Source organism: Caretta caretta, chromosome 13, assembly GCF_965140235.1.
Source record: "Caretta caretta isolate rCarCar2 chromosome 13, rCarCar1.hap1, whole genome shotgun sequence".
Lineage (NCBI taxonomy): Eukaryota > Metazoa > Chordata > Testudines > Cheloniidae > Caretta > Caretta caretta.
The window spans coordinates 29751572-29777180 of record NC_134218.1 but is presented as its reverse complement, the minus strand read 5'-3'; the positions used below and the strand labels follow the sequence as shown (position 1 = coordinate 29777180).

The 25609-nt window shown below is 45.4% G+C and overlaps 1 protein-coding gene across 2 annotated transcripts in view; it reads right to left on the bottom strand.

The window, feature by feature from the left end:
* TRPC4AP (transient receptor potential cation channel subfamily C member 4 associated protein) overlaps nucleotides 1–19887 on the bottom strand; it is an 81460-nt gene extending 61573 nt beyond the window's left edge. For both annotated transcript variants that reach the window (XM_048820659.2, XM_048820660.2), the window contains exon 1: nucleotides 19655–19887. In XM_048820659.2, the coding sequence (XP_048676616.2) occupies nucleotides 19655–19783 (129 nt within the window). In that variant the 5' untranslated portion in view covers nucleotides 19784–19887. The remainder of the gene's footprint in view (nucleotides 1–19654) is intronic.
* Between the last annotated feature and the right edge of the window lie 5722 nt (nucleotides 19888–25609).

The following is a 25609-nucleotide window of genomic DNA, read 5'->3' as shown; positions in this document are numbered from 1 at the left end:
CCACACTACAAGAAGGATGTGGAAAAATTGGAAAGAGTCCAGCGAAGGGCAACAAAAATGATTAGGGGTCTGGAACACATGACTTATGAGGAGAGGCTGAGGGAACTGGGATTGTTTAGTCTGCAGAAGAGAAGAATGAGGGGGGATTTGGTAGCTGCTTTCCACTACCTGAAAGGGGGTTCCAAAGAGGATGGATCTAGACTGTTCTCAGTGGTAGCTGATGACAGAACAAGGAGTAATGGTCTCAATTTGCATTGGGGGAGGTTTAGGTTGGATATTAAGAAAAACTTTTTCACTAGGAGGGTGGTGAAACACTGGAATGCATTACCTAGGGAGGTGGTGGAATCTCCTTCCTTAGATATTTTTAAGGTCAGGCTTGACGAAGCCCTGGCTGGGATGATTTAGTTGGGGATTGGTCCTGCTTTGAGCAGGGGGTTGGACTAGATGACCTCCTGAGGTCCCTTCCAACCCTGATATTCTATGAACCTAGCTACCACCTCTCAGGGAGGCGGATTAACGATAACAGGAGAACCCCTTCCATTGTTGTAATGAATGTCTACACTGCAACACTGCGGCTGTGACACCGCATTGGTATAAGGCCTGGTTTTACACTACAGTTAGGTTGACAAGGCAGCTTATGTTGACCTATGTCACTGTACACACTACAGCCTTGCTCCCGCTGATGTCAGTGCCCTACTACACTGGCAGGCATAGGGCTTATGTTGGTGTAGTTAGGGCGACACAGTGTCAACGTAAACACTGCATTATTTACATTCGCTGTTCGCAAGAAAGCCAAAATTGACAAGAAAGTCCTGCTCCCCAGCTGGGTTACTGCCGGGTCTTCGCTCCAAACCAGGCTACCACCCAGGCTCCCAGCTTGGGCTGCCCCCCACCCCAGTCCCGGCTTGGAGCTCTGCTTCCCCCCCCACCCCACCCCCCCGGCTGTATCAAGACTCCAGGCTCAAAGCCCAGCTCTCAGCTTCCCTGCTGGGAGCACAGCAGCTGACTGGACTCAGAGTGTAGCTCCCCACTTCCCAGCTGGGAGCGGGAAGCCCCAGGCAGCTTCCTCCCTTCCCCCCTCCTCCCCCCACCTGCAAGTGGGAAGGCAAGAAGCCCCAGATGGCAGCTGGGTTCGTGGTGGGTAGCTGCGCAGAGCTCAGAGCCCTGGCTCTCAGCCCCCCACACTGCCCCTCTTCAGTCGGTGGAAGAGCTCCTCGTGAGGATGCGCCCCACCAACAGAAAGAGGGCAGTGTGTACATCAGCCACCACAGTTATTACTGTGGTGGCTATAGGTCAACCTAACTTAGGTCAATTTAAGATTGTAGTGTAGACATGCCCTAACCGTAGACATAGCTTAAGATACCCATCTCTATGCATGGCTTCAGTCTTCTTCTTTTATACGGAAATAGCAACATTTATAAGTTAATAGGTCTGAAATCCATCTGAGGGCTTCAGGAACTGCAGAATACACCTTTGCTAATCTTCCTGGAAAGGAAAAGATGGCTCCATTAACTCATAGGGAGATGACTGTTTATCCCCACGATACTCCTTTCACAGACAGTGCACCTTTGGCCAGCTCATGAATGGCACCAACAAAACCACATCCAGCCTCCTTCTGTAAGAAGGATCAACATGATATGGGGCACTGAAAAGGGAGACAACCTCTCACCCAAAGAAAAGGGGTTCTTCGGTAGGATTATTCTACCCTCCTTCATCCCCTGCACATTCATGCAAAATTTAGACTGAGAACTCCACAATGAAGTTTGCCCCTGTTGTGTTGAGTTAGATGAGCAATCCGCTGCAGGAGAACCTGCTGAGAAATGCTTACAGAACAATGGCACACCTATTGTAATCAGAGAACATTCATACCCAGGCAGAGTCCACCACCACATTTCAAAACACTCTGGAGTCTCTTTATCCTAGAAATGTAGCCTTTTGGACATCACCATAGACCAGTAGTCCCCAAACTGTGGGGCATGGAGGAATGTTGGGGGGGGCACACAGCAGAGCCTGGACCAGCCCCCACAGGGGGCGGGGACGGAGCAACACCCAGCCCCGCTCTGCCCGCAGCCCCCTGTCCCCAGCCCAAGCTCTGGTCCCACTTCCAGCCCCCTGGCCCCAGCCCCAGTTCCGGTCCCGACAGTGGCCCCTTGCTCCCAGCCGCAGCCCCCAGCTCCTGGCAGGCAGTGGCACGGGCCAAGTAATGGGGGGGGGGGGGGGGCATGACCAAAAAAGTTTGGGGACCATTGACAGATTAAGATAAACAGAAGTTCCAGGCTATGACTACCAGACTTTCCCTAGGGATGGGACTGTATTGCTTTCATCTGTTCTTCCAGTGAACACAGACATGTCTCAAGCAGGAACATTTTGGATTTTATTGTTTAATTGTACCCGAGGCCCATCATTCAACAAACAATCCACTGAATTTAGAATACATACTATGCATGCATGTGCATACAGCCCCTCTTGAAGCTTGAGCTTTCATATCAAGTACAACACTTATCAGCTACATCAGGTCAGCAATTTTAACAAAATGTTCTTTTCCATCAGAGAATGCTGATTCGCCAGAAGTGAAATACCTGTTTCTCTGCTCCAAGATGGAATTTTGGTCAACATCTGAGACACCCACCCCAGAATAGCCACTAGTTCTGTGGTTGAGGCATTCACCTGCAATGTGGGAGACCCAGACACAAGACCAGTCTCTGAATCAGGAAAAGCATCAGGTAAAGCAGGGAGCTGAACCTGGGTCTCCCACATCCCAGGTTAGGGACTTAACCACTGGCCTATGGATATTCAAGGACAGGAGTCCCTTGTTTTCACAAAAAAATTCCAAGAGGTGTTGGTTCATACTGATGCACAACACCGAGGTTTCAGCATTTGGCTTTGATTCACAAATAAGAATTTTTGCTTTCCACCTTGCCCTATTGTCAGCATCTGATTTAGGCTTGAGCTCCTTTGGGCGGAGACCTTGTCTCCATCTGTATGCACAGTACAGTGCCAAGCACACTGACAGCACTTACCCAGCATGCTCTTCAGACAAAACAAAATCTTGTCAAGCTGAACTGAAGCTCCTGAGATAGAAAAAATTCCATCTTTAATTAGAAATCCGACAGGCATTCGATCCTGTAGATCCCCCCCACCCCCACAGTAGGGCTCCTTTCTCACTGAAGTACTTAACCCAAGGTAAGAAGCTTGTTCAAGAGGCTTACATTTCATGGCTTTCAAGCTCTATCTTTAGTTAACTAGTATATCAGAGCTGCGCGAGAGCTACAGTACAGACACGTTTACACGCGAATCTGCTTATCGCACGGTAGCGCCATGCTTCCCAGTGCTACCTATTTAACACGCGAGACTCGTTAATACGCGGTACAGAAACTTGCTATGTAGCTCTACAGATTTGCTCACTAACTCACGGACATAGAAATCGACAGGAAGTACAGAGCGGCAATGTGTTGTACATCTTTACCGATATTGGTAAAGACATATCACGCACGCTTAGTCATGGTCACGCTAGAGAGATATATAATATATAGTCGTTATATAGTAATATATATATATATATATACACACACACTACATTAGAAAATTTTAACCCTAGGCCTAATACTGCATAATGGCAGAGGGAAAGCATCAGCGTTCCTACACGGTAGAAGAAAAGCTAGCTGCAATAGATCAAGTAAGTAGCGGAGAAACCCAGGTCAAAGTTTCAAAAGATATTGGGACTGCCGAATCTACTCTCCGAGAATGGCTAAAAAACTAATCTAAACTGAATGGCTTTGTACAAAATATCGATTCGGCCGCGGGGCTTAAGCGAAAACCTGTGCGCTATTCAGCGAAACCCACAATAGACAAAGCCATGTGCACGGGGTTTGCTCGGGAAAGGCTGAAAGGAATGCCACTAAGTGGGCCAATTCTTCAAGCCCAAGCGACAAAATTTGGAAATTTAACGGGGGATGAATCATTCCAAGCCAGCAAGCGGTTTATAAGTCATTTTAAAAAGCGTCATGGCATAGCGCAGGTATCGATTTCTGGAGAAAGCCGATCAACCGATGAATCGGCCGCCAACGCATTTCCCGCAGAGTTAAAATCTATTTTACAAAATGAAGACTACCACGAAGAACTTTATAGTTGAGATGAAACATCTTTATTTGCAAAACTGCTACCTGACAAGACTTTAGCCTTTAATTATGAGGCACAGAAAACAGCTGGATTTAAAAAGATAAAAGATTGTGTGACTCTTCCTTTTTGTAGTAATAAGACAGGCAGCCATAAGCTTGCCCCCTTCTCATTGGCCACTTTCATAACCCTCGCTGCTTTAATCAACTCAATAGATCCAAACTGCCAGTAATATACGCTAACAGCAAAAATGATTGGATGACTGGTTCCACAACAGCTTTGTTCCAGCTGTTCGTAAGTATCTGCGGTTGAAGAAACTTGAAGCCAAAGCACTTTTGCTACTTGACAATTGTCCAGCCCATCCTCCAGCTGAATCACTGGTATCGAGCGATGGAAAAATTCGAGTGCTATATCTACCATTCAACACAACATCAAAAATTCAACCTTTAGACCAGGGCATTATTCACAATTTTAAGAACAATTATCGACGGGAGCGGATTTCGGCAATCGTGTCATGCACGTCTTCAGGCATTTCTGAATTCCTGAAACAGTTAAACATGAAGGAAATTATTTGTTTAGTTAAAGTTTGGGAAGGAGTAAAACAAAAGTCCATTGAAAACTGCTGGATGAAGGCTCTCGGCGATGCCTTTCCCATCAAAGACGGCTCAGACTCGGAAAACTCCAGCAGTGGCATCGATTCAGAGCCAGACTTCGAAGGATTTTCAGAAGACATCCTACAAACACGAACACGACAAAAGAGGATAAAGGTAAAATTTTCTTTCCAATGATAAAAGATTTTAGTTTGGATACATGGCTAGAAATCATTACCGAGTGAGTGGCTGAAGATGGATGAAGATTGCCTGACTTCAGAATTTCTGTCTGAGGAAGAAACATTAATGGGCTGCGAGGCTACGTCAGACTGCGAAAGTGATGGCAAGGATGTCGTTGAAAAAGTCAAAATTTCACCCACAGAAGCCCGTAGTGCTGTAGAAACTATTGTAAGATTTGTGGAGGAGCAAAATGCGGAAATATCGAAATCATTCATCTGTGGCAAATGACAGACTTCATAAGAAAGAAAAAAAAATGCGAGCCAGAAAGAGCAGAAAATAACTGTTTTTTCTAAGTGAATCAGAGACTCTTTTTTCAATGGCCCTCTTAACCCACGGTCCATTAACACGCGGTCGTGACTGCTTGACTCCCGACATCCAAGCGTAAACGGGTCTGTACTGTACTTCCAAGAAGCCTGACATGAGTGGATACTAGCATAGAAGTAAGCTAGGAAGAAAAGAGTTTCAACATGTATGAGGGACAAATTTGAAAACAGTAACCTAAGAGGGAACATTACACATTGAACAATGACAAGAGCTCACTTTCTTTTGAGGGGACAAACTTTATTTTAAAAAAATACATTATGCCTGTACACTGTGATTGCTTCGCAGAAGTCCAATAGACCTCATGGTAACCTATTTTTAAAAGTTACAATCTGATGGTGAATTTGTTGCTGAAAGGAGGGATTGAGGTAGACAGTTTACATTTGAGAATCACATATTCAGTCAAGCTCAGCACAGCAGCATGAAAGAGGAGTATTTTCACCATGAATAAAGAACACTCAAGTGTAACTGGCATGTCTGAGCTAACTGCTAGGGCAGCTATGCCAGGAATCTAGAGTTTGTGACACTGGCTGGATACTCCATGACACCAATGAAACAAATTATTATTTTCTTTAATAAAAGGGTGACACACTGGCAATAAACTCTGTAATGCTAATTATTATTAAATATTTGTAATTACAATTCAGTTTACATATGGTAAGACAAAGTATACTTCTCAGTATGGTTAATAGTGTTAGGCCCCAAACCACTTCTGTCCAAGAATATTTAGTGTTACTGTAAAGCATGGAAGATACTCAGCAAAGTAGATACAGCTAAGGAGATTCCTTTAGCTTTGCAAATGTTTCAGTTCTCCTGCGCAAATAGGGCAGTTTCACTTAATAGCAGAAACCTGACATGATCCTAGGAAGGGACAGACAAGGAAATGAAGAAAGATGAAAGAAAACAAAAAGGGAACAAAAAGAAAAAGAGTACTTGTGGCACCTTAGAGACTAACAAATTTATCTGAGCATAAACTTTCGTGAGCTACAGCTCACTTCATCCCACGAAAGCTTATGCTCAAATAAATTTGTTAGTCTCTAAGGTGCCACAAGTCCTCCTTTTCTTTTTGCGAATACAGACCAACATGGCTGCTACTCTGTAACCTGTCAAAAAGGGAACAGAAAGTGATGCCCCATCCTCACAGTCACCATGGTTTGGATAATGGGAACTAGAAAGAAGCGTTTTTCACCCTAATGCCTAGTGGAGAGAAGGAAGAGAAAATTCCTCACTTAACTACAATGGAGTGGAGACTACTCCTTTGCATCTGTCTTGCAAAATGGGGAGAGGGCACACTCCCACAGTGGAAGAACCCTCAGGGAAGTCTTGCATGGTAGACGAGAAAGACACCAGGCTACCTATTATGTAGCTGCCAGAGGGCTTTCCCCCAGTCTAGTAAGCACCTAGTAAAGTGTTTCAAAACCAGCTTTTTCACCAATACAGTTGCAATATGCAACTGAACCAAGAAACAGATCATTTTTTCCATGCAGACAGACACTGCTTTAGACAGTTGTGGTAAGCTGAGTTGTTTGGAAAGAGAGGTTCTAAACTTCCTTGGGAATATACCAGTGGTGAACAAAAGGAAGTCCATATGAATACATCACTGTATGAAGGACACATGGCTAAGTAAATAACGTACATAGAAAACATCAGAACTTCAAAAAGCTAGAAATCTGATACATGAAAGAGAATAAAACCCAGTGTACGCTAAAGTCGCAGTTTATCATTTTCCTTAATGTACATGCATCTCATGTGAAGTAGGGCTCACTTTAGAATAAAGCACAAATTTTTTTCACCTGGAACAAAAGTTTGGGGAGTGTCCCAACTAGACATAACCAAAGTAGTTAGTATATACAAACAGGCAATCAATTAATCCAAGTTAAAAAAATTCTAGCACACACATCCCTATGTTAAGTGAGGCGTTACTGTATCTCCTTCCAGCAGCCCAAAGGAGCACATCCCTATGTGTGTGCTAGAATCTCAATGCACACGCATCACTACTAATAACCAGAGTTTGAAAAATGTACCAGCCATCTGTTGCCAGAGGACTACACCCAATAGGAACAGACCAATATCAAAGGAGGAGTCTGTAGCAAGGTCCAGGGACAATGCCCTGATATAAAGCCCAGATGCCACCCTCCAGGCCATGGGAAAGGTGCTATAATGATGCCTAGTTCAACTCAGAAGACATTACTAACCAGACAAGCAATCCAAGCACTGCAAGGTATAACGACAGATACCTCTGTCAAAGCATCTGCCCAGGACAGGGTTTTAATGTGCAAGAGGTTTTTACCCTGGGTCCATTAGTCATTATTGCGCTTTTCAGATTCAGTGATAGGATGCTAACAAAGGCAATACTATCTGTCCTCTTTCCTTGGGTAATAAAGTCCTCACTCTTACCCCCCTTTTTCCCCCGACTCCCACACAAAAATTAACGGCAAGTGAGAACATAAGAACAGTCATACTGGGTCAGACCAATGCCCCATCCAGCCCTGTATCCAGTCTTTGACAGTGGCCAACGCCAGAGGCAAATGTACAGAATAGGGCAATTATCTAGTGATCCATACTATCGGCCAGTCCCAGCATCTGGCAACAGAAGTTACTTCTGCTAATTTGAAGAAATCTCTCTAGCACTACCCCAATATTTTGAAAGGGAGAGAAGGAATTGTGTGTCAATCTCTCTCTGGGTTTGCAATATGCTTTGCATTTTCCCTTATCTAACTTTAGCTGGTGGGTCCATTATTCTGTATTTGGTTGAGTCTACCTTGGCTTTGCATATTTCTACTGAGGTGATGTCATCTGCTAATGTGCAGATTTTGTACAAGCATCTGCACCAATCCAGATTGCTGGCCGGTTCTTCTTTGCAGTTGTTTTGGTTTAGGTCTTGGTCTTGTGATTTTGGTAATAGCCTCTGGCTAATGGATTTCTAGTAAATGAGAAGTCAGCTCCCTTCCCCTGCCACTCCTTTGGGCTGCTGGAAGGAGATACAGTAACGCCTCACTTAACATCGTCCCAGTTAATGTTGTTACGTCGCTGATCCATTAGAGAACATGCTCGTTTCAAGTTGCGCAACGTTGTTTGGCGGCCGCCTGCTTTGTCCACTGCTTGCAAGAACAGCGGCCTGTTGGAGCTAGCTGGGGGGGGTCTGGGACCAGGGTGGGCCAGCAGCCCACCATCAGCTCCCCTAAGTTTCCTGTGCGGCAGCCACCCAGCAGGCTCTCAAGTGCCAGGCAGTTCAGGTGTTGCACCCCGCACTGTTGTGTGCTGCTCCGGCCCTCTGCCTTGGAACTGCTCCTGGGAGCTCTTGCTTGCTGTGCAAGGGGTGGGGGGGGGGGGGAGAGAAGAGGGGTGCTGATGTCAGGGTGTCCCCCTCCCCCTGTACCCCATCTCCACAAAGCCAGGGGAGGGGACGGGGGGGGGACACGACAAGGTTCAGGATGGAGGGAACTTGCTGGCAGCAGCTGCTGTCTCAACTTGCTGATATACTTAAAGGCAGTGTACTTAAGAGTGGGGTCAATGTATTTAAATGGGCAATGCGCGCGTCTCTCTCACACACACCCCCACACCCCTCTGTCTCTCTCTCACATGCACCACCCGGCACTTTGGAAAGTGGAGGGAGTGGTGTGCTCCAGTGGGATAGCGTGGGTTCATCATCACATTCAGTTTCCGCAGGGAATGTTCGCAGCCACTGCCACGCAACTATTGTGTCTCCTCCCTCCATTTGTGCTGCCTTGTAGAGTGTGAGGCTACATTAACAACGTGTTAATCCTTGAAGGCTCAATTGAGTGTTAGTTCATCATTTAGCAGCGAAGGCATTCCTGGGAAATATCTCACCCTCTGACTCCACCACCTCAAGCAAGCATCACAGTCATCATTGCTGTGTACAGTATTAAATTGTTTAAAACTTATACTGTATATATGTGTGTGTGTGTATTATATTTATATATATATATATATATATATATATATATATAAAATGTCTCTTGTCTGGTGAAAAACATTTCCCTAGAACCTAACCACCCATTTACATTAATTCTTACAGGGAAACTGGATTCACATAACATTGTTTCGCTTAAAGTAGCATTTTCAGGAACATAACTACAACGTTAAGCGAGGAGTTACTGTAAAGCCCTCTCTAAGGCAACAGTCTACAGTAGTGACCAGCTAAGCTAGCAGGTGTTAGTAACACAAAAGAGAACACTACATTCTCCAAGCTCTTACCTCCCTTCACTGGGGGGAGGTGCTTTAGCAGTGGGCAGGCTTCCGCCCGCCCACTTCCTGGATCCCAACAGGACTACTTTACTATAGCCATCTGGCCTTGCCTTGTCACACCCCATATTGACTGGGTACATATCACCTCAGGACAGGATGCAGAGATAAAGTTCCTTGACACCTTAAATGACTGCTTCTTGGAGCAGCTAGTCCTGGAACCCACAAGAGGAGAAGGTCCAATTCACCACAGATCTCTGTTACGGAATGGGTTTTTGTTTTGGTTGTTAACCTATACTAGGTTGGACCTGTGAACCCCGAAAAGCTTATGCCACGAAAGCTCATACCCAAATAAGTCTGTTAGTCTTTAAAGTGCCACCGGACTCCTGGCTGTTTTTGTGGATACAGACTAACACGGCTACCCCTCTGATATATGATGTGCAGCTTGAGATAAGAAGGTCCTGCATAGCAAGTGAATGTGGTTTCTCAGGGAGTATAACTAGACAAGACAGCATCCATTAAACTAGACAGTCCAATTCTCAGTTAAAGGAGCTATGACTATCACATGCTTTAACTGGCATTACAGAGGAAAGAAGTTTAACTGAAGTTAAAGCATAACTACACCAGATGAAAACTAGAGTCATCCACACACTATAGTCAACAAGCTTTAGAACTTTTAAACACTTGTGCTAGTTTTAATACTGGGTTACGTACAGCGGAAGTATTGAAGGACCTCTCTCTCAAGGTACTATTTTGCTTTACTTTAGATATTACAAACAGACTTGAAGGTATGTGTAAGGATTTTCAGGTCTTCCATGTTTTTCATATTCTGCAGAGGATTTCAACCAGAAAGCAGACAACCTGCACTATTATGGAGGACATCCCAACTTAATGGCACGTGCTAGGCTGAAAGAAATTCAAAATGGTCAGCTTTTATTGCCAGCTAGCTGTACATTGTTCTACATACCACACCTAATCAAATATTAGCTCTGTGTTTCCAGACAGTGTAAAACTGAAAGCATAAAAGTACAGCTTCATTTGAAAGCTAACAAGCAGAATATATTTAGAGAAGACTGTAGTTAAAACACAGAGCTATAAAATACCTCAGTCATACAGCCCACCCAGGATTGTTCATCATCATTTCCCTTGAGATCATTCCAAAACCTGATAACTCAGTCACGAAGCTTTTCCCCCACTATTTCGTCTAAATAAATCTATTCCTATGTTTATTTCTAAACTATGTTCAGCACCATGTGCTTTCAAAAGAGGCGTTTTAAGAACAAAGTTATACATTTCCTTTTAATTTCATCCCATTCTTCCTATTTATAATACCCCAAAGACTATCACTAGTACTTGCAGCTTTCAGATGATCTGAGACAGCCGCCCAACCTTAAAATATTTACTTAAAATCAAGCCCTTGATCAGCTTTGTTCCTCTTCTCGGCACTCACTCCAATTTGCTAATGCATTTGTTAAAGTGCCCAGAAATGGATGCTGTATTCCAGGTGCAATCTGTCATACGGAGGGGATTATCCCATCCTCTGCTCTGTGACGGGGCCACTGTGTTTGCACTCAAAACTGTACTTTCTTTGCAAATACATTTATCTGACTGACTGTCTGCTATCACCCTGAAGTCTCTTTCAGCCATTCCTGCTTCCCATGTTCTTCCCTGTCAGCGAATCTTTTCAGATTATCCCCCAGCGTCCCATGTTTGTTAATGTGCATTCCCTCCTTGTCATTTCCTATCCCTGCTTCTATTATCTCTAGTTCCCAAAAGATGGGCACCTAACCATCCTCTAACCATTACACCTTGCACTGGAGAGTGAATCCTTAGGCCACGATCCTGAAACTGTAGCACTTGTATAAAAAAAGGTTAGTGTGGTAATGATGCATCAAACATAGATTGGAAGCCTTTTAGAAATGTCAAGTCTCCCATTTTTCCAGTATTTCACCTGTCAGCTTTTCAAACACTGTCTTCTACAAATTTAAGAGAAGACTGTAGAGCTGATGGTACTAATCAACAAAATTAAGGTTGTTTGATTATCTCAGATATGCTTTTCCATTCTTTAAAAATTCCACATTATTAAAAATAAGGAATCTTTGAACTTTTTGAAGGTTTGTTTGTTTTTTTTTAAACTTGATATGCTCTAAGCATTTTATCTGGAGGAAAAAAAAAAGGGAATGTTGATGTCTGTGCAACTAATCATTTAAATCCTTTACTCAGACTAGTTCGTATTCCTTGGCAAGCACTCACTGGAAAACTGCCAGAGGAGTGCTATTCTTTATTTTAGGGAGTGCACGGTCATCTCAGTGGACTAATTTAGTTGTAGTTTTCCAGTCACTAACAACGACAATGTCAGCTTGGCTGTTTTTTCTCAATACAACTTTCTCTCTACAGAAAGAGCTACAAGTCAACTGAAAAGGTGAACAAGACCACCCACTTCAATTTACCACTACACATGGTAACAGAAATACTAAATCAGGATTACACAGTAATTTTCAGAGCAGTTTTAAGTGAACAGGGATGAATTGCTCGTCCATAAATAAATTGTAAATGTCTCAATTACAGCAGAGATTATTTTATTGATAACGATATAACTGGGACTCCAGTAGGGCAGCTCAACCAACATATGAGAGCATTAAACCTACAAGAGACTTTCCAAATTCTGTTAAGATTACATGTAATATATCCTTCGGTCTTTTAAATATCAGAGGGGTAGCCGTGTTAGTCTGTATCCACAGAAACAACGAGGAGTCCGCTGGCACCTTAGTCTTTAAAGGTGCCACCGGACTCCTCGGTCTTTTAAAGAGTTACATGTTTATAGCACTCCATTAATTTTTACTATTACTTGAGAGGCAGCATGATCTAGTGGCTAGGGCACTGGACTGGGATTCAGGAGACAAGGGCTCTCTTCCCAGCTTTGATACTGACCTACTGCATGACTGTTGGCAAGTGACTTCACCTCTCTGGGCCTGTTTCCCCTTCCACCCTCTGTCTGCCATGTCGATTTAGACTAATATCTTCAAGGAAGGGACTGCCTTTTACTACATGTTTGTACAGGCACTACCATAACGCAATGCTATATTTTCTTTCAAAAGTTACTTTACTTTAGAAAAGACTATGAAAAACCCCTGCCTCTCATGCTCTTGTATGCAGAACTGCCCATGTATCCTATACTATTGCATGTCAGATTCAAGATGGTGGCCTCTTACTTTTAATTATACAAAAGATTCTTTTTAAAATATTAGCAATGTACTTTTTACATTTACTTATACCGAAAGTATCATATTATGCTGCAGTTTTCATTATTATAAGCAGCTCAGTGCCTGAACATTTTAGGAGACTTCTCTTTTGCTGGATTGCCAATCACAGATGTGCCTGAGCTGATGCTAACCCACTATCACTGAAGAGTCTGCCTTTCAAGATGAATAATGGATCCAATATTGCAGCTGCTCCTCATGTGGAAATCCCACTAAAGACAATGGGGTTTGTGTGTGCACAGCAGCTACAGAATATTGCCCTTAATTACAGTAGCCTTCAGTATTGAGCAGACTGTGATAGTTTGCAGAAAAGGCCAATGATATTTAGACATTCTAATGCTCAGAACAAGGCAAGTATGTTTTCTCTAAAGAAAACAACCCCATCCATTGGTTAGTTTACCTTTCAATCCCTGACTGTTCTTTCACAGGATAGCAAAATTGGAAAGTTTACTGCCTTGAAACAACTTCTTGTGCCCTTTTCACAAACCAGAACTGTGCACAAGCGATGGCTCTTTCCGTCGCTGCAGCGAGGTCCTCCTTCAGACGGGGAATCAGCAAACAAGCAGGTGCTGCACCTCACCGCACTCAGATATATTCGTGTCATTAGCGTAGCCCCATTTGATCATAGAAGGATCACAGAATACCAGGGTTGGAAGGGACCTCAGGAGGTCATCTAGTCCAACCCCCTGCTCAAAGCAGGACCAATCCCCAATTTTTGCCCCAGATCCCAAATAGCCCCCTCAAGGATTGAACTCACAACCCTGGGTTTAGCAGGCCAATACTCAAAGCACTGAGCTATAGACTTTGATCTGCTTGTTTGCATGCACAGGCAGTTCAGGCATCGCCACGTTGACCAGTCTGTACCGGCCCCTCCGGGAATGTCCTCCTAGGGTTCCAGATCTATTTCAGCACATCCAGTTGCGCGTAGTCTTTCATTCCATAACCACAGTCATGCCTTGCCAGCTGGCATATCCAAAGGCACTACACTGGCTATAAAACTCTTGTGATTTAAGGCATTTGATTGCTCCTATGTGACCATATAATGGATGCCTTGGATCTTCCATCTGCCGTGATCTTTTCCTTTGGCTTGCTATCTTCCTCCTGATATCAGGTGGTGCAATGCCAGCCAGTACCCATTATCCTTTGGTGTCGGCTTTAGACATCCTGTTATTCCATGACAACTGTCATTTAGAACAGGGTCTAATTTCTTAGCATGGATGGATCATTCCCACACTGGACATGCATACTCTGCTATGGATTAGCACAAGGCAATAACAGTGGTTCACAAAGTAACTGGAGTGGCTCCTCACTTTGAGGTGACCAATTTTTGGAAAATGTTGTTATGGGCACCTTGAAACTGACTAAAGTTTTCCCTTTTTACTCACTTTTATGCATACTAAATAAAGTAACAGTATAAGAGTACTAACATCCAGCACTTATTTCATAGCACTTCTAGAGCAGGGTATAGCCATCATAGAATCATAGAATATAAGGGTTGGAAGGGACCCCAGAAGGTCATCTAGTCCAACCCCCTGCTCGAAGCAGGACCAATTCCCAGTTAAATCATCCCAGCCAGGGCTTTCAGGCATCAGGCATGCTCTCCCTTCTGCCATGCATAAGCACATCCCCAGGCTTCCTATGCCCACAATCCTGAACAGGCAGCAATCTACCAACAGCAACTGCACTGGGGCCAGCCAGGTCCTTTCACCAGTAGGAAGAGCAGCCTGAAGAGGAAGCTGTCAGAGGCCTCAGGCTACAGCCAAGCAAGACTACAAGGGAGTCTCAGATGCTCCTCTGTCTGTAGCCCGATCCCTCCCTTTTGCATGAACTTGCGTGAGGCTGTTGATTGGCAACAGAAATAGTGCTTTTTGAGTGGGTGAGGTGGATGTGAAGAAACTTCCCTTTTTTAAAGGGCCAATACTTGAACAGGGCTGAGAAGACTGTTTAGAAGAAAAAAAATTGTAGGTGATGCTGGGGGGAGAGGAGAAGAGATTTGTACAGAGTATTGATAATATGTATACTTTTAAGGAATTAAACATTTTCTTTTGGAGTGAGGGATTTGATATAAGTGGATAAGAATGGCACTGTCAGCTTGGAGACTATTACCAGGAGCAACAGATCATACGGCATGGGTAGAGAATGGCCTTTTGAACGTCATTCCAACGGTTTCAGCTAGACCGTGGCAGTCCTGCAGGGTTTAAGACCAATTTGATAGCCTGCTCTCAGAGACTGCTGAGGGAGCATAAGTGTGTTGCCAATAGACCACTGTGAATGACCTAGTTGGACTTTCAATAATGATGGAAAAAATGTCATTGTAGAGAGACCCCTAGGCAACTTGGTTTCACCCTCACATTACACCATTGTTTACAGATGATTTGCACCAGATAAAAGAAGAGGAGAGACTGTTAGAACACTGGTAGGGGAGTCTCGTTTTGAGTTTGATCAATTGCAACTAAATGTTTCAGGTCTTATGCCATGACTGTACAGAAGGCAAATAAAGGTCTATTGGCAGAAGCTATGGTGGAGGAAGAGTTGCATACAGTGGAAATGTTCTGATGGGTTGATAATTTATCAATGTTCCTTTACTTTGTTAGCACCCACTTTTTCTTGCTGTGAGGAATTTTTTACCCGAAGAAAATCTGTTTCAAACTGAGGCAAGTCTTAAGACAAACACAGAGTCTTTTCTGTTTGAGTTTCTGGCACTACTTTGCTCTATGTCTCTATTATAGGACCTTACTAATGCAGCACAGTGGATTGACCTAGTCTCTTACTGGTGATTGGTGCCTGCCCGCATGAGGGCTAACTGGCTGAATCTCAATCCAGATAAGATGGAGATAATGTCAGTAGATTTGAGAAGTAGCCAGGAAGAACTGAAAGGAATTATATCAGCACGCTTGCTGAGAGAACGTGACACGATTTGTTACAGGATGTCCATAGTTCAGGGGTCTGGCGAGACGCAAACTGCTGTTAGATATTAAGGTGCCAGCTGCAGCCAAACAAGCTTTTCCATCTGTTCCTGGTAAGACTAGAACAACTGTATCTTCCAGATGCAGCTCTTGCAACATTTATCTGTGCCTTTGTCACTTTTAGACTAGGCCTCTATATTGTTTCTCATGCGGGGCTGGATTTTGAGATTGCCCAGAAACTGAAGCTAGTGCTGAATACAGGAATCTATTTACCAATTAGAGCTTCATGTGGAGACCAAATATGAGATGCTCAAGGAAGGTTACTGCCTGACTCTCAGGATCTAGATGGAATCGGAGGTGTTGGTTTTGACTCCTATAACTCTAAATGGTTTAGGTAACCAGGTCCTGAGAGACTGCCTGTCCCATTGCTGTACTGCCTCACCCACCGTCAGTGGAGGCAGTTGACATGGAGCTTCTCTGCTATGAACAGGAAAGAATGACCCCTGTGCTTTTATCCTTGACTTTAAAATTCATCTTCACTCTCGGGTTGTCAGAGCCCAGCTCAGTTAGCCTTCCATATACCTGCAAAGCCAACCATTTCTCTCAGGCATCTAGGAGTGGATGAATTGACCATCTGGGGAGGGGAGGGAAGGATAGCTGAGAAGCCTGCTCAGATGAGGGCTTAAGAACTAAATGAACTAAGAGTCTATTGGGAAATATTTGTAATACTTTGATAACATGGAATTTTAACTGATTACAAGGCACCTAAAGATTGTTTTTATAAGCAGTAAATAAGTGTCCAAACAAACAGAACAGGAGTCACACCCAAGTGCTTTACACATGGACTTCCCACAGAAACAGAGGAGAAACTCAGACGGTATATTAGAACAGCGATTACTCCCTCCCTCCGCCCCTGTTTGGTGAACTGAACTGTTTGGTGAAGTCTTTCACACAGTAAGTGAAAACCCATGAGTTTAAAAGAGCAGCAACATTTGCCACAACACAAAAGAAATACATGCCAGGTTGAAATTATGACACTTGCTTGAGTATCTCCCAGCAAGTGTACACAGGTACGTGGCATTTAACACTGCACCACTAAAATCATTTTTAATGCCATAGTTAAATTCTAATCCTATGCCAGTTACACAGTTCGTAACCTGTCAGGCAATTAAATTGCTCCCTCAATCCAAGTAATTTAATGAAGTGTTCTTGTGGCCACTTAAGCACTTGGAGCTCTCAGCCTTCAGCTTTAAGCCTCTCAATGCAGCCAAGTCATGCTGAAAGCATTTCAGAAAGTCAGTTTTATAAAAGGAGCGAGGCAGCTAGCAGAAAGATTCTGACCAAGTATTGTGGGTAACTGCACAGGTCTAGTCTCTCTCACACTCACACACACACACACAATTTATACAAGCATTGACAACAAAAAATGCACTAATGCGGTCATCAGCACTTCTCAGCTATGTGCAGAAACAAGGGCTAAAGTGAAGCTGTACAGATATCTAAAGTGACAGAACACCTTACTGTGCATTATTTTATTATATGCACACCTGAACATTTACTTAAATCTGTATAACATGAGATTAGTTGTGGTGAACACAGCACAAGGTATGACTCAGACCCCAAATGTATTACAAATATGAAACGATCTGTGGAAATAAAAACTCATTTTAAAGAAGCCAAGGTTAAATTAATATGTTAACAAAATATAAAGAAAAGCAAAAGCTGGTGAAAAGTCATTTTGCTCAGATTGGACAATATCCTGGACAGGTCAAAAGTGCCTAAACACAAATACCCGTTTCCACTGAAATGATCTCTCGTCCCACTCCCCTCCCAACAGCAAGGAAGTTAAGTGTAGAGGCCATGTCTCATTAACCAACGCTCAGTGAACCTTTTTTGCGGGTATTTCTACTTGGGGGAGGAGGAAGGGCTTGCCAGAATAGTATAAACAAATTCTCAGTCTGCAATGTCCATATAATTCTTCATATTTCCCTCCAAAATAAATGCTACTTTCTTTGTAGCAATAGCCGCTTGCCATCCAGCACCTATGCACAGCTTTCGAAAACAGAAGACACAGAGTAAGCAAAGTCCCAGTGAAGAAACAGACGTCGTTCTCAATAGTCCACGAGATCAACAGTGAAAACAGTGATTTCAAACAGTCAAGATCAGTGTTATTTTAATAGAACACACAAACGGGCTTCCTACTCGACAGGTGCAGAACCAGAGTTCTGCTCAGCACTAAAGTCACCAGGTCATGTGTGCCAACTGAATCAATAACGGGCTTAACATATTAAATCATAATTCCATGCAGGGCTTCATTTCTCTTCAGAACAGAGAGCTACCCATCCCTACCTCCAATCAAAATGCTGCTGCAGAACAGCATTTCTATATTGTGGGAAATTTGCCCTTCTCCTCCAGTTCTTTTACACAAATACCCTGGTGGCAGGGAAAGAGAAAGCAAGTCAGAAAAAATAAGTTAATTCTCCTCGCTACAGGTGATGCTTAGGTTCCTAGTGCTGACAGCTTGCAATGCTAGACGGACCCAGAAAGCAGACAGGGGTGAAAACCTAGTTCTTGGAAGGCCCAAGAACTAATTAGATAAGTGGTTGAGAGTTTGGGGACACAGAGGGTCACTTCTTCAGTTGCTGCCACTAAATAAGAACTCAGCTACAGTTTTCACAAAAACAACAAGGAGTCCGGTGGCACCTTAAAGACTAACAGATTCATTTGGGCATAAGCTTTCGTGGGTAAAAAAGCCCACTTCTTCAGATGCCTGGAGATACAGAGGTCTCCATGCATCTGAACAATAGGGGGGACAGATAGCTCAGTGGTTTGAACACTGGCTTGCTAAACCCAAGGTTGTGAGTTCAATCCTTGAGGGGACCATTTAGGGATCTGGGGAAAAAATTGAGGGTTGGTCCTGCTTTGAGCAGAGGGTTGGACTAGATGACCTCCTGAGGTCCCTTCCAACTCTGATATTCTGTGATCCCATGAATGCAAGTGGGTTTTTTACCCACGAAAGCTTACGGCCAAATAAATCTGTTAGTCTTTAAGGTGCCACTGGACTTCTCATTGTTTTTATGGATAAAGACTAACATGGCTACCCCTCTAAAACCTCTGACACTAGTTACAGTTTTGCTGTTCAGCAGTTGACTTTTCCTCTACTTTCCACATAGACCCACTAGAGCAGCTGTGGTGAGGCCCTCCAGACAACCTATATGCTGAAGATATACAGTGTTGTCTTAGCCATGCCGGTCCCAAGATATTAGAGAGACAAGGTGGGGCAGGTAATACCTTTCATTGGATCAACTTCTGTGGGTGAGACACAAGCTTTCAAGCTTCCACCTAACTCTTCTTTACCCACCTTGTCTCTCTATACACTGAAGAGTCCACCAAGGGGGGAACCAGAGGCCTCCCAACCAGGCAAGAGTCTTCCAAGTGGGCAGATGTAAAGTAGCCAGGAGAGAATTTAAAAATCTACAGTCCTGGCGATGGTGAACGTGAATCCTGCATCCAGCAGGAGAATCAGAGACCTTCACTTCTGGCGCACACAAAACCGGAGCGCAAAGCCCAGGCTTCTCCCAGCCCAGGTGAGATTTTGCGATCTCCACGAAGGCTCGAGGCCAAGCAGAGCCAAGGCCAGAGCAGCACGACCCCGGGCTGGGAGCGGGGAAGGAAGTGTCGGTGCCCTGCCGAGCGGCTGCTCCGGAACAGGCCTCCAAGGCTGGCCCTTGCGCCAGGGCAGGGACAGGCAACTGGGGAAGCTCGAGGCAGGAGGGCTCGGCTGGCCGCCGCCGCCCCGGACCCCACGAGCTGGGGGAGCCCAAGGCCCCTCTGGCAGGTCTCCAGCGGCGGGCCTGCCCCTCCGCCCGAGGCGGTTCCCCCCGGCCTGCCGCCGGCGCTGACTCCCTCCAGCGCCCAGCCCGCCTGGGCCCGCCCCGTGCGGGGACCCGCGGCCTCCTCAGCCCGCCGGCGCCGCCGCCCCCCACCCGGCCCGGCCCGGCTCGGCCCGCGGTACCTGCGCCCCCCGGGTCAGGCCCCGGCCGCTCAGCTGCCCGTGCCGGAGCTGGGCCAGGATGTTGGCCGCCCCCCTGCGGGTTCCGCGGCGGCCGCCCCCGCCGGACCCCGAACCCCCCGCCGCCGCCATGGCCGCTCCTGCCGCTCGGCCTCGGATCGGACGGAGACAAACAGGAAGAAGCGCCCCCCGCCGCCTCCAGCGCTTTGTACGGAGCGGCGCAGGGCCCTCCCCACAGCGCCAGCCGCTGGGCCCCGGCCGCACTGCACGGCCGGGCGGAGCGAGGGTCGGCGCCTGTCCGTCCGCCCGCCCGCCCGGGGGCCGCTGGGAAACGTAGTCCCGACCCAGCCTGGGAGGGGACATGGCGCGCATGCGCACTAGGACAGCCTATAGGCAACGGGTGCTCGGTTGCGCAGGGGTCTGCCTCCAGATTCCAACCTAGAGCTGTAGGGTGGACAGTACAGGGCAACTCACAATGCCATCCTCACTGCAATCCCACCCTCATTGTAACACTGCAACACAACCCTACTGTAACACCACAACACCACCCTCACTGCAACAACACAATCCAAACCACTCTGCAATACATCACACAACACTGCAAGTCACTACAGAGCACTGCAGTACAACACCCACAAACTTACTGCAACAGGTGTAGTGCACCACACAACAGAATGCCACAAAACACACAACTCAGACTGCTGCTCAGGACACTGCCTAATTGCAAAACCTCATAAACACTACAAAACAGTGAAATAAATTGCAACGCAACACAGCCAGACATTCATAACCACACTGCAACACAGCACACAAAACTGCAACACAGGGCACAACATGTCATAGCACATTCCTGCACATCACAAAACCACTGAACAACACAGCAACCCACATCACACGATCCTGGGTGGGGTGGGCCAGGGCTCTGAGGTGGCACCGAGCATTCTCTCTCTCAGGTGTTTGGCTGCCTGATTCTTGTTCACACACTTAGGGTCTATCTGATCGCCATATGTGGGGTTAGGAAGGAATTTTCCCCAGGGCAGATTGGCAGTGACTTTGGGGAGTTTTGCCTTCCTTTGCAGAGTGTGAGTGCAGGTCATTTGCCAGAATTATCTGGGTAGATCTCATTTAATCATCTCTGTCCCACCATAGGGGCCTCGGGCACTGGTAAACTTTGTCCCCTTCTGTTCTCAGCTTGGGGCACATCGCAGTCTAGGCTCCTGTGGGTGTCATTTACTTTGGGCTCATTTCAGCCATTGGTGTTAGTGTGCAGGTGCTGGATGGTGCTGATGGTCAGTGACATACAGCTGGCCAGACTAGCTGATCTAGTGGTCCCTTCTGGCCTTAAACTCCTAAGACTCTATGACATGCCGCCCCACAGCACCAAAGTACTACATAATAACAACACAACACAATGCACACAGCTACTCTCAGCCCACTCTGCCAGCATTATTATGAATCCTGTTTATTACAGTGGTGCCTAAGCGTCAAGAAAAAGTGGGGCTCATTGTGCCAGGCACTGTCCAAACACAGAGTCCCTGCCCCGAAGCCCTTACAGTGTAAACAGTCATCGGGTGGGGGAAGGGGTAGAACACACCAGCAGAGTGAACAGTGTGACAGCAGCAAACGACATCTGGCCTGATTGAGCAAAGAGACTTACAGAACTTGTGTCAGAACAGTTCTTTGAGGGAACAGGAGGACAGCAGGTCAGGACTGAGGAAAAGTGTGGGGGCCCAGCCCAGGACTGGAAGAGCTTGGGGACCATAGGTACTGACTCCATCGGTGCGTCAGGGCCAGAGCACCACAGAAAAAAAATTTGTGCTTAGCAGCCAAGTTAACCCGTTCTCCCCAGCACCTCCTGCCTGCCAGTGGCTCCACCGATCACCTCCTCCCTCTCCCTCCCAGCACCTCCCACCTGTTGCAATCAGCTGTTCTGCGGCATGAAGGAGGTGCTGGAAGGGGGCGGGGAGGAGCGGGGACAGGGTGCGCTCGGAGGAGAGGTTGGGAAGAGGCAGGGTGGGGCATTGGGGGAAGGGGTGGAGTGGGGGTGGGGCCTGGGGCTGAGCGGGAGGATTGAGCACCCTGGTGGACAATTGGAAGCCAGCGCTTGTGTTGGGGACATGTATGAGTGAGTGAGGGAGAGATTTTGCCCTCAGATACATATATGCGTGCAGCTGTTCTTGACTTCAGGGGAACCTTAGTATGCACATCCAGGGACAGAATTTAGCCCAGGATGTGGCAAGTGAGAATGGAAGTCCACTGGCAGAGCTACAAAGAAGCCTATGGTTGGTAGAAAGAGGAGCAGCTGCCGGTGCACTGCACAGCTACACCAGAGCCCAGGACTAGAAGAGCAGGGGATGCTACAGGCCAAGTCTACAGGACAGTGGTAGAGTTATGTGGTGGCCCACTACTGGACTAGCAGAAGGTACTGAAGGTCAGGACTGAGGTGCATCATCAGAGCTGGGTGTGGAGTGGGACCGGGTCATGACTGGAGAAACAGACAATAGTGTTAAGCAGAGTGGAGTGGCTGAAGCTTTATCCAGTACCTAGCTACTCTATACTATGCTGCAATATGCTATAACCATGGCTATCAAGCCTCAGCTATCCTGGCCAGCTAATTAACTCAATTAATTAAACCGCTATTTCTGTTCAGCTTTATATTTAATTATGTGAATGTGGTTATAGGTGGAATTTGCAGCAATGCCTAGAGTCGCCTGACTCTTTCCATTATAAGAATCTGGTTTCAGTTGATTTAAACTTTGCCACCCTTCAACTATCCAGGCTGAAATTTTCCATACTGGGTGTCTGCCTTAGGCTGAACTTTTCTGGAAAGTTTCAGCTAAAATAATTCAGCCATTTCTCAAAATGAGGTTAAGGAAAAATACACTGTTTTGCCCACATTAAAAAATTTTTACAGCCATTTCACTGAAAAGCTCAAGAGTTTCCATGCTTTGATGCAGAGATGTGAAATTTGGCAGAGTGGGGAGATCATCCTGGTGTCAGGGATTTCCCCAGGAAAATTGCTCAAATTTGACCAAGTTATAAAGCTTTGAAAAAAATCTGAGTTTGCACATGCTCAATAAAGACTTGATAGAATTTGGCATTTAAATTCTCTGAAGAGTCCATCAGCACTGAGCTGGCTTCAACCTGGCATTGCAGGAGCTGACCAGGACTTTCCCTTTAGTTGCAGCTTCTGCGAGGTAGGGGTCTTTTGGAAAAAATAATTTGTGATCATATAATTAATGACTATCAAAATGCATCATCTGCCCAAAGAGGCCAACTTAAGGTTGCCCAAGGCACCTGAATTCTGGCAACCTTGAGTGCTTGACTTTGCAACCTTAACTTTCTTTTAACATAGTGCTTTTGTATGTAATTACTCATATGAAGCATCCATTATGTTTCTTTCTTGACTAGAACTGGGTCAAATATTTCCAAAACAGTGTTCATAAACATTCCTTCCACTTCTGAACTGCTATTTGGTGCCATCTTGCGTCAAGCCTTTCATTAATTGCTATTTGCCCACATTTGCACAACTGGGGTTTGTTCACATGAGCGTTTGGGAAACAGTTGTCCTTTGTGCACGTACATGATCCCAGAGATTCACTATTTGTTATTCTTTATTTTTCTGTTTTAAAAGTTTCAGCTCTTGAATTGGGGAGTAGAAACAAAACCACGTGACTTACTTTATCAATCATCCACCACGCACACAGATACTAGTAGAAGTGATCATTTTACATCTATCCCACTGGCTGAAAATTGTTCAGCCTATTTGATGAATACTTATGAATAACCCGATAGATTCACACAGAGCAGATTGGGCTTTCAGATGATCTGCTGACACAAAGATTAACTTCATCAGCTAATTAATTCCTAGTGAATAACGAGGCCGGCACTATTCGAGGCCGGCACTATGTTACACGGACACTTTCTGGAAACTGTTATAGGGACATTCACAACATCTTAAATAAACCAAAGCCGGTAGTGCAGGAGGTATCAGTGGCATTTCAGTTATGCTACTTCTCCACTAGTCCTCTTAGTCTAATTAATACGCCTCTGTCCAATGGCATGTGCCTAATAGGATTTATTACACTGATTACACATGTGGCACATTTCATCCAGAACAAATGTCATATCGAAAAATAGAGCTGGTGTCTCTTCACTCAGTTTGGATCCTGTTCTTCTCAGGAGTTTTATACCAAGCAACCTTGCAATAAAATGTTTGACTGCCTGGAGCAGCGTAGCCAAGCTGTCAGAGTCACTGCATCCTTTACACTGCTGTCACAGGACAGGAGACAGACAATACTGCAGAGTAATGTCATGGAACACTAGTCAGAGATAACCTTAATCAGCCAGCCACAGCTCTTGGGTCTGATTTTAACAGAAGCTACCCTGACTCTGTTCGTTTTCTGCATATCAAGCCTCCTTCCAAAACACTGCTAGGTATATTTTGTTGGCATCCTTTCGTCTGCGAGAGACGGTGGGAATTGCAGCCTATGAGGTAGATGGTTTGCAATGTCTCATGTGACTGAATAGGCCAATCTGATCTTTGGCAGGTATTACAAATGTATGTATCTTGGTTGGGAGCTGCTTGCTTCCCATGGGCTCTTTCCTCTTCAAGCTGAAGGAGCCAACTTCTGTCATGGACTTTGATACCCTGTTGGAGACGATGGCACCACTTGTTATGATCACTTGCCAAGATTTCCCATTGGTCAGGATCAATTCCAAATTCCTTCATATCTTGCTTGCATGAATCTTTATAGCAAAGCTTGGGACGTCCTGTTGTTCTTGTTCCCTCTGATAGCTCCCCATACAGCATGTCCTTGGGTATGCATCGGTCTTTCAACCTACTCAGATGGCCCAGCCAGCTCAGCCGTCTTTACTTGAGCAGGGCTGTCACAGTTGGTAAATTTGCCTTTTGAATAACTTCTGCGTTGGTGACTTTATCTTTGCCATTTGGTGTTGAGTATGCGGCATAAACAATGTAGGTGGAAACTGTTCAACCTTTTCTCCTAATGAGCATAAGTTGTTCATGTTTCTCCACCATACATGAGAGTGCTGAGGACGCAAGCTTGGTACACTAGCATTTTGGCCTTGATGGTAAGCTTTGAGTTGTTCCATGCTCTTTTAGTTAGTCTGCTAAAGATGGTGGCAGCCTTTCCAATGCAAACATTTAGTTCTTCATCCAGTGAGAGGTTGGTGGTCACTATAGAACCTAAATAGCTGAACTTTTGAACTACTTCTAGCTGGTTTGCATTTAAGGTGATTGTAGGATTGGTGTCCCTAGCCTCTGTTTCCCAGAAGCTGGGAATGAGCAACAGGGAATGGATCACGTGATGATTACCTGTTCTGTTCATTCCCTCCGGGGCACCTGGCACTGGCCACTGTCAGAAGACAGGATACTGGGCTAGATGGACCTTTGGTCTGACCCAGTAGGGCCACTCTTATGTTCTTATGATCTTGTGGAACCCCATGTCCTAATACAACCGTTTTCTTGATGCTGATGGTGAGAGCAAATGCCTGACAGGCACTTGAAAGGCAGTCCATGAGTTCTTATAATAGATCTTCATTATGGGCTATGAGGGCATCAGCATCAGTGAATAGAAGTTCCCTGATTAGCACCTTTTTGACTTTGGTCTTTGACTTAAATCGGGACAGACTGAAGCGTTTCCCATCTGATCTTGTGTGGAGATACACTCCATCTTTCATGTCCTTAAATGCGCAGTTCAGGAGTATAGAGAAGAAGATTCCAAAGAGTGTAGGGGAAAGAACACATCCTTGCTTCATTCCGCTTTTCATCTTAAAGCTGTCCGAAGTGGACCCGCCAACCTGGACAGTTACTCTCATGCTGTTGTGGAAGAAATGTATAAGACTTAACAAGGTTGGTGGACATCCTATCTTTTCTAGTATTGCAAATAGACCTGCTCTGCTGACTGTGTCGAATGCTTTGGCTAGGTCCACAAA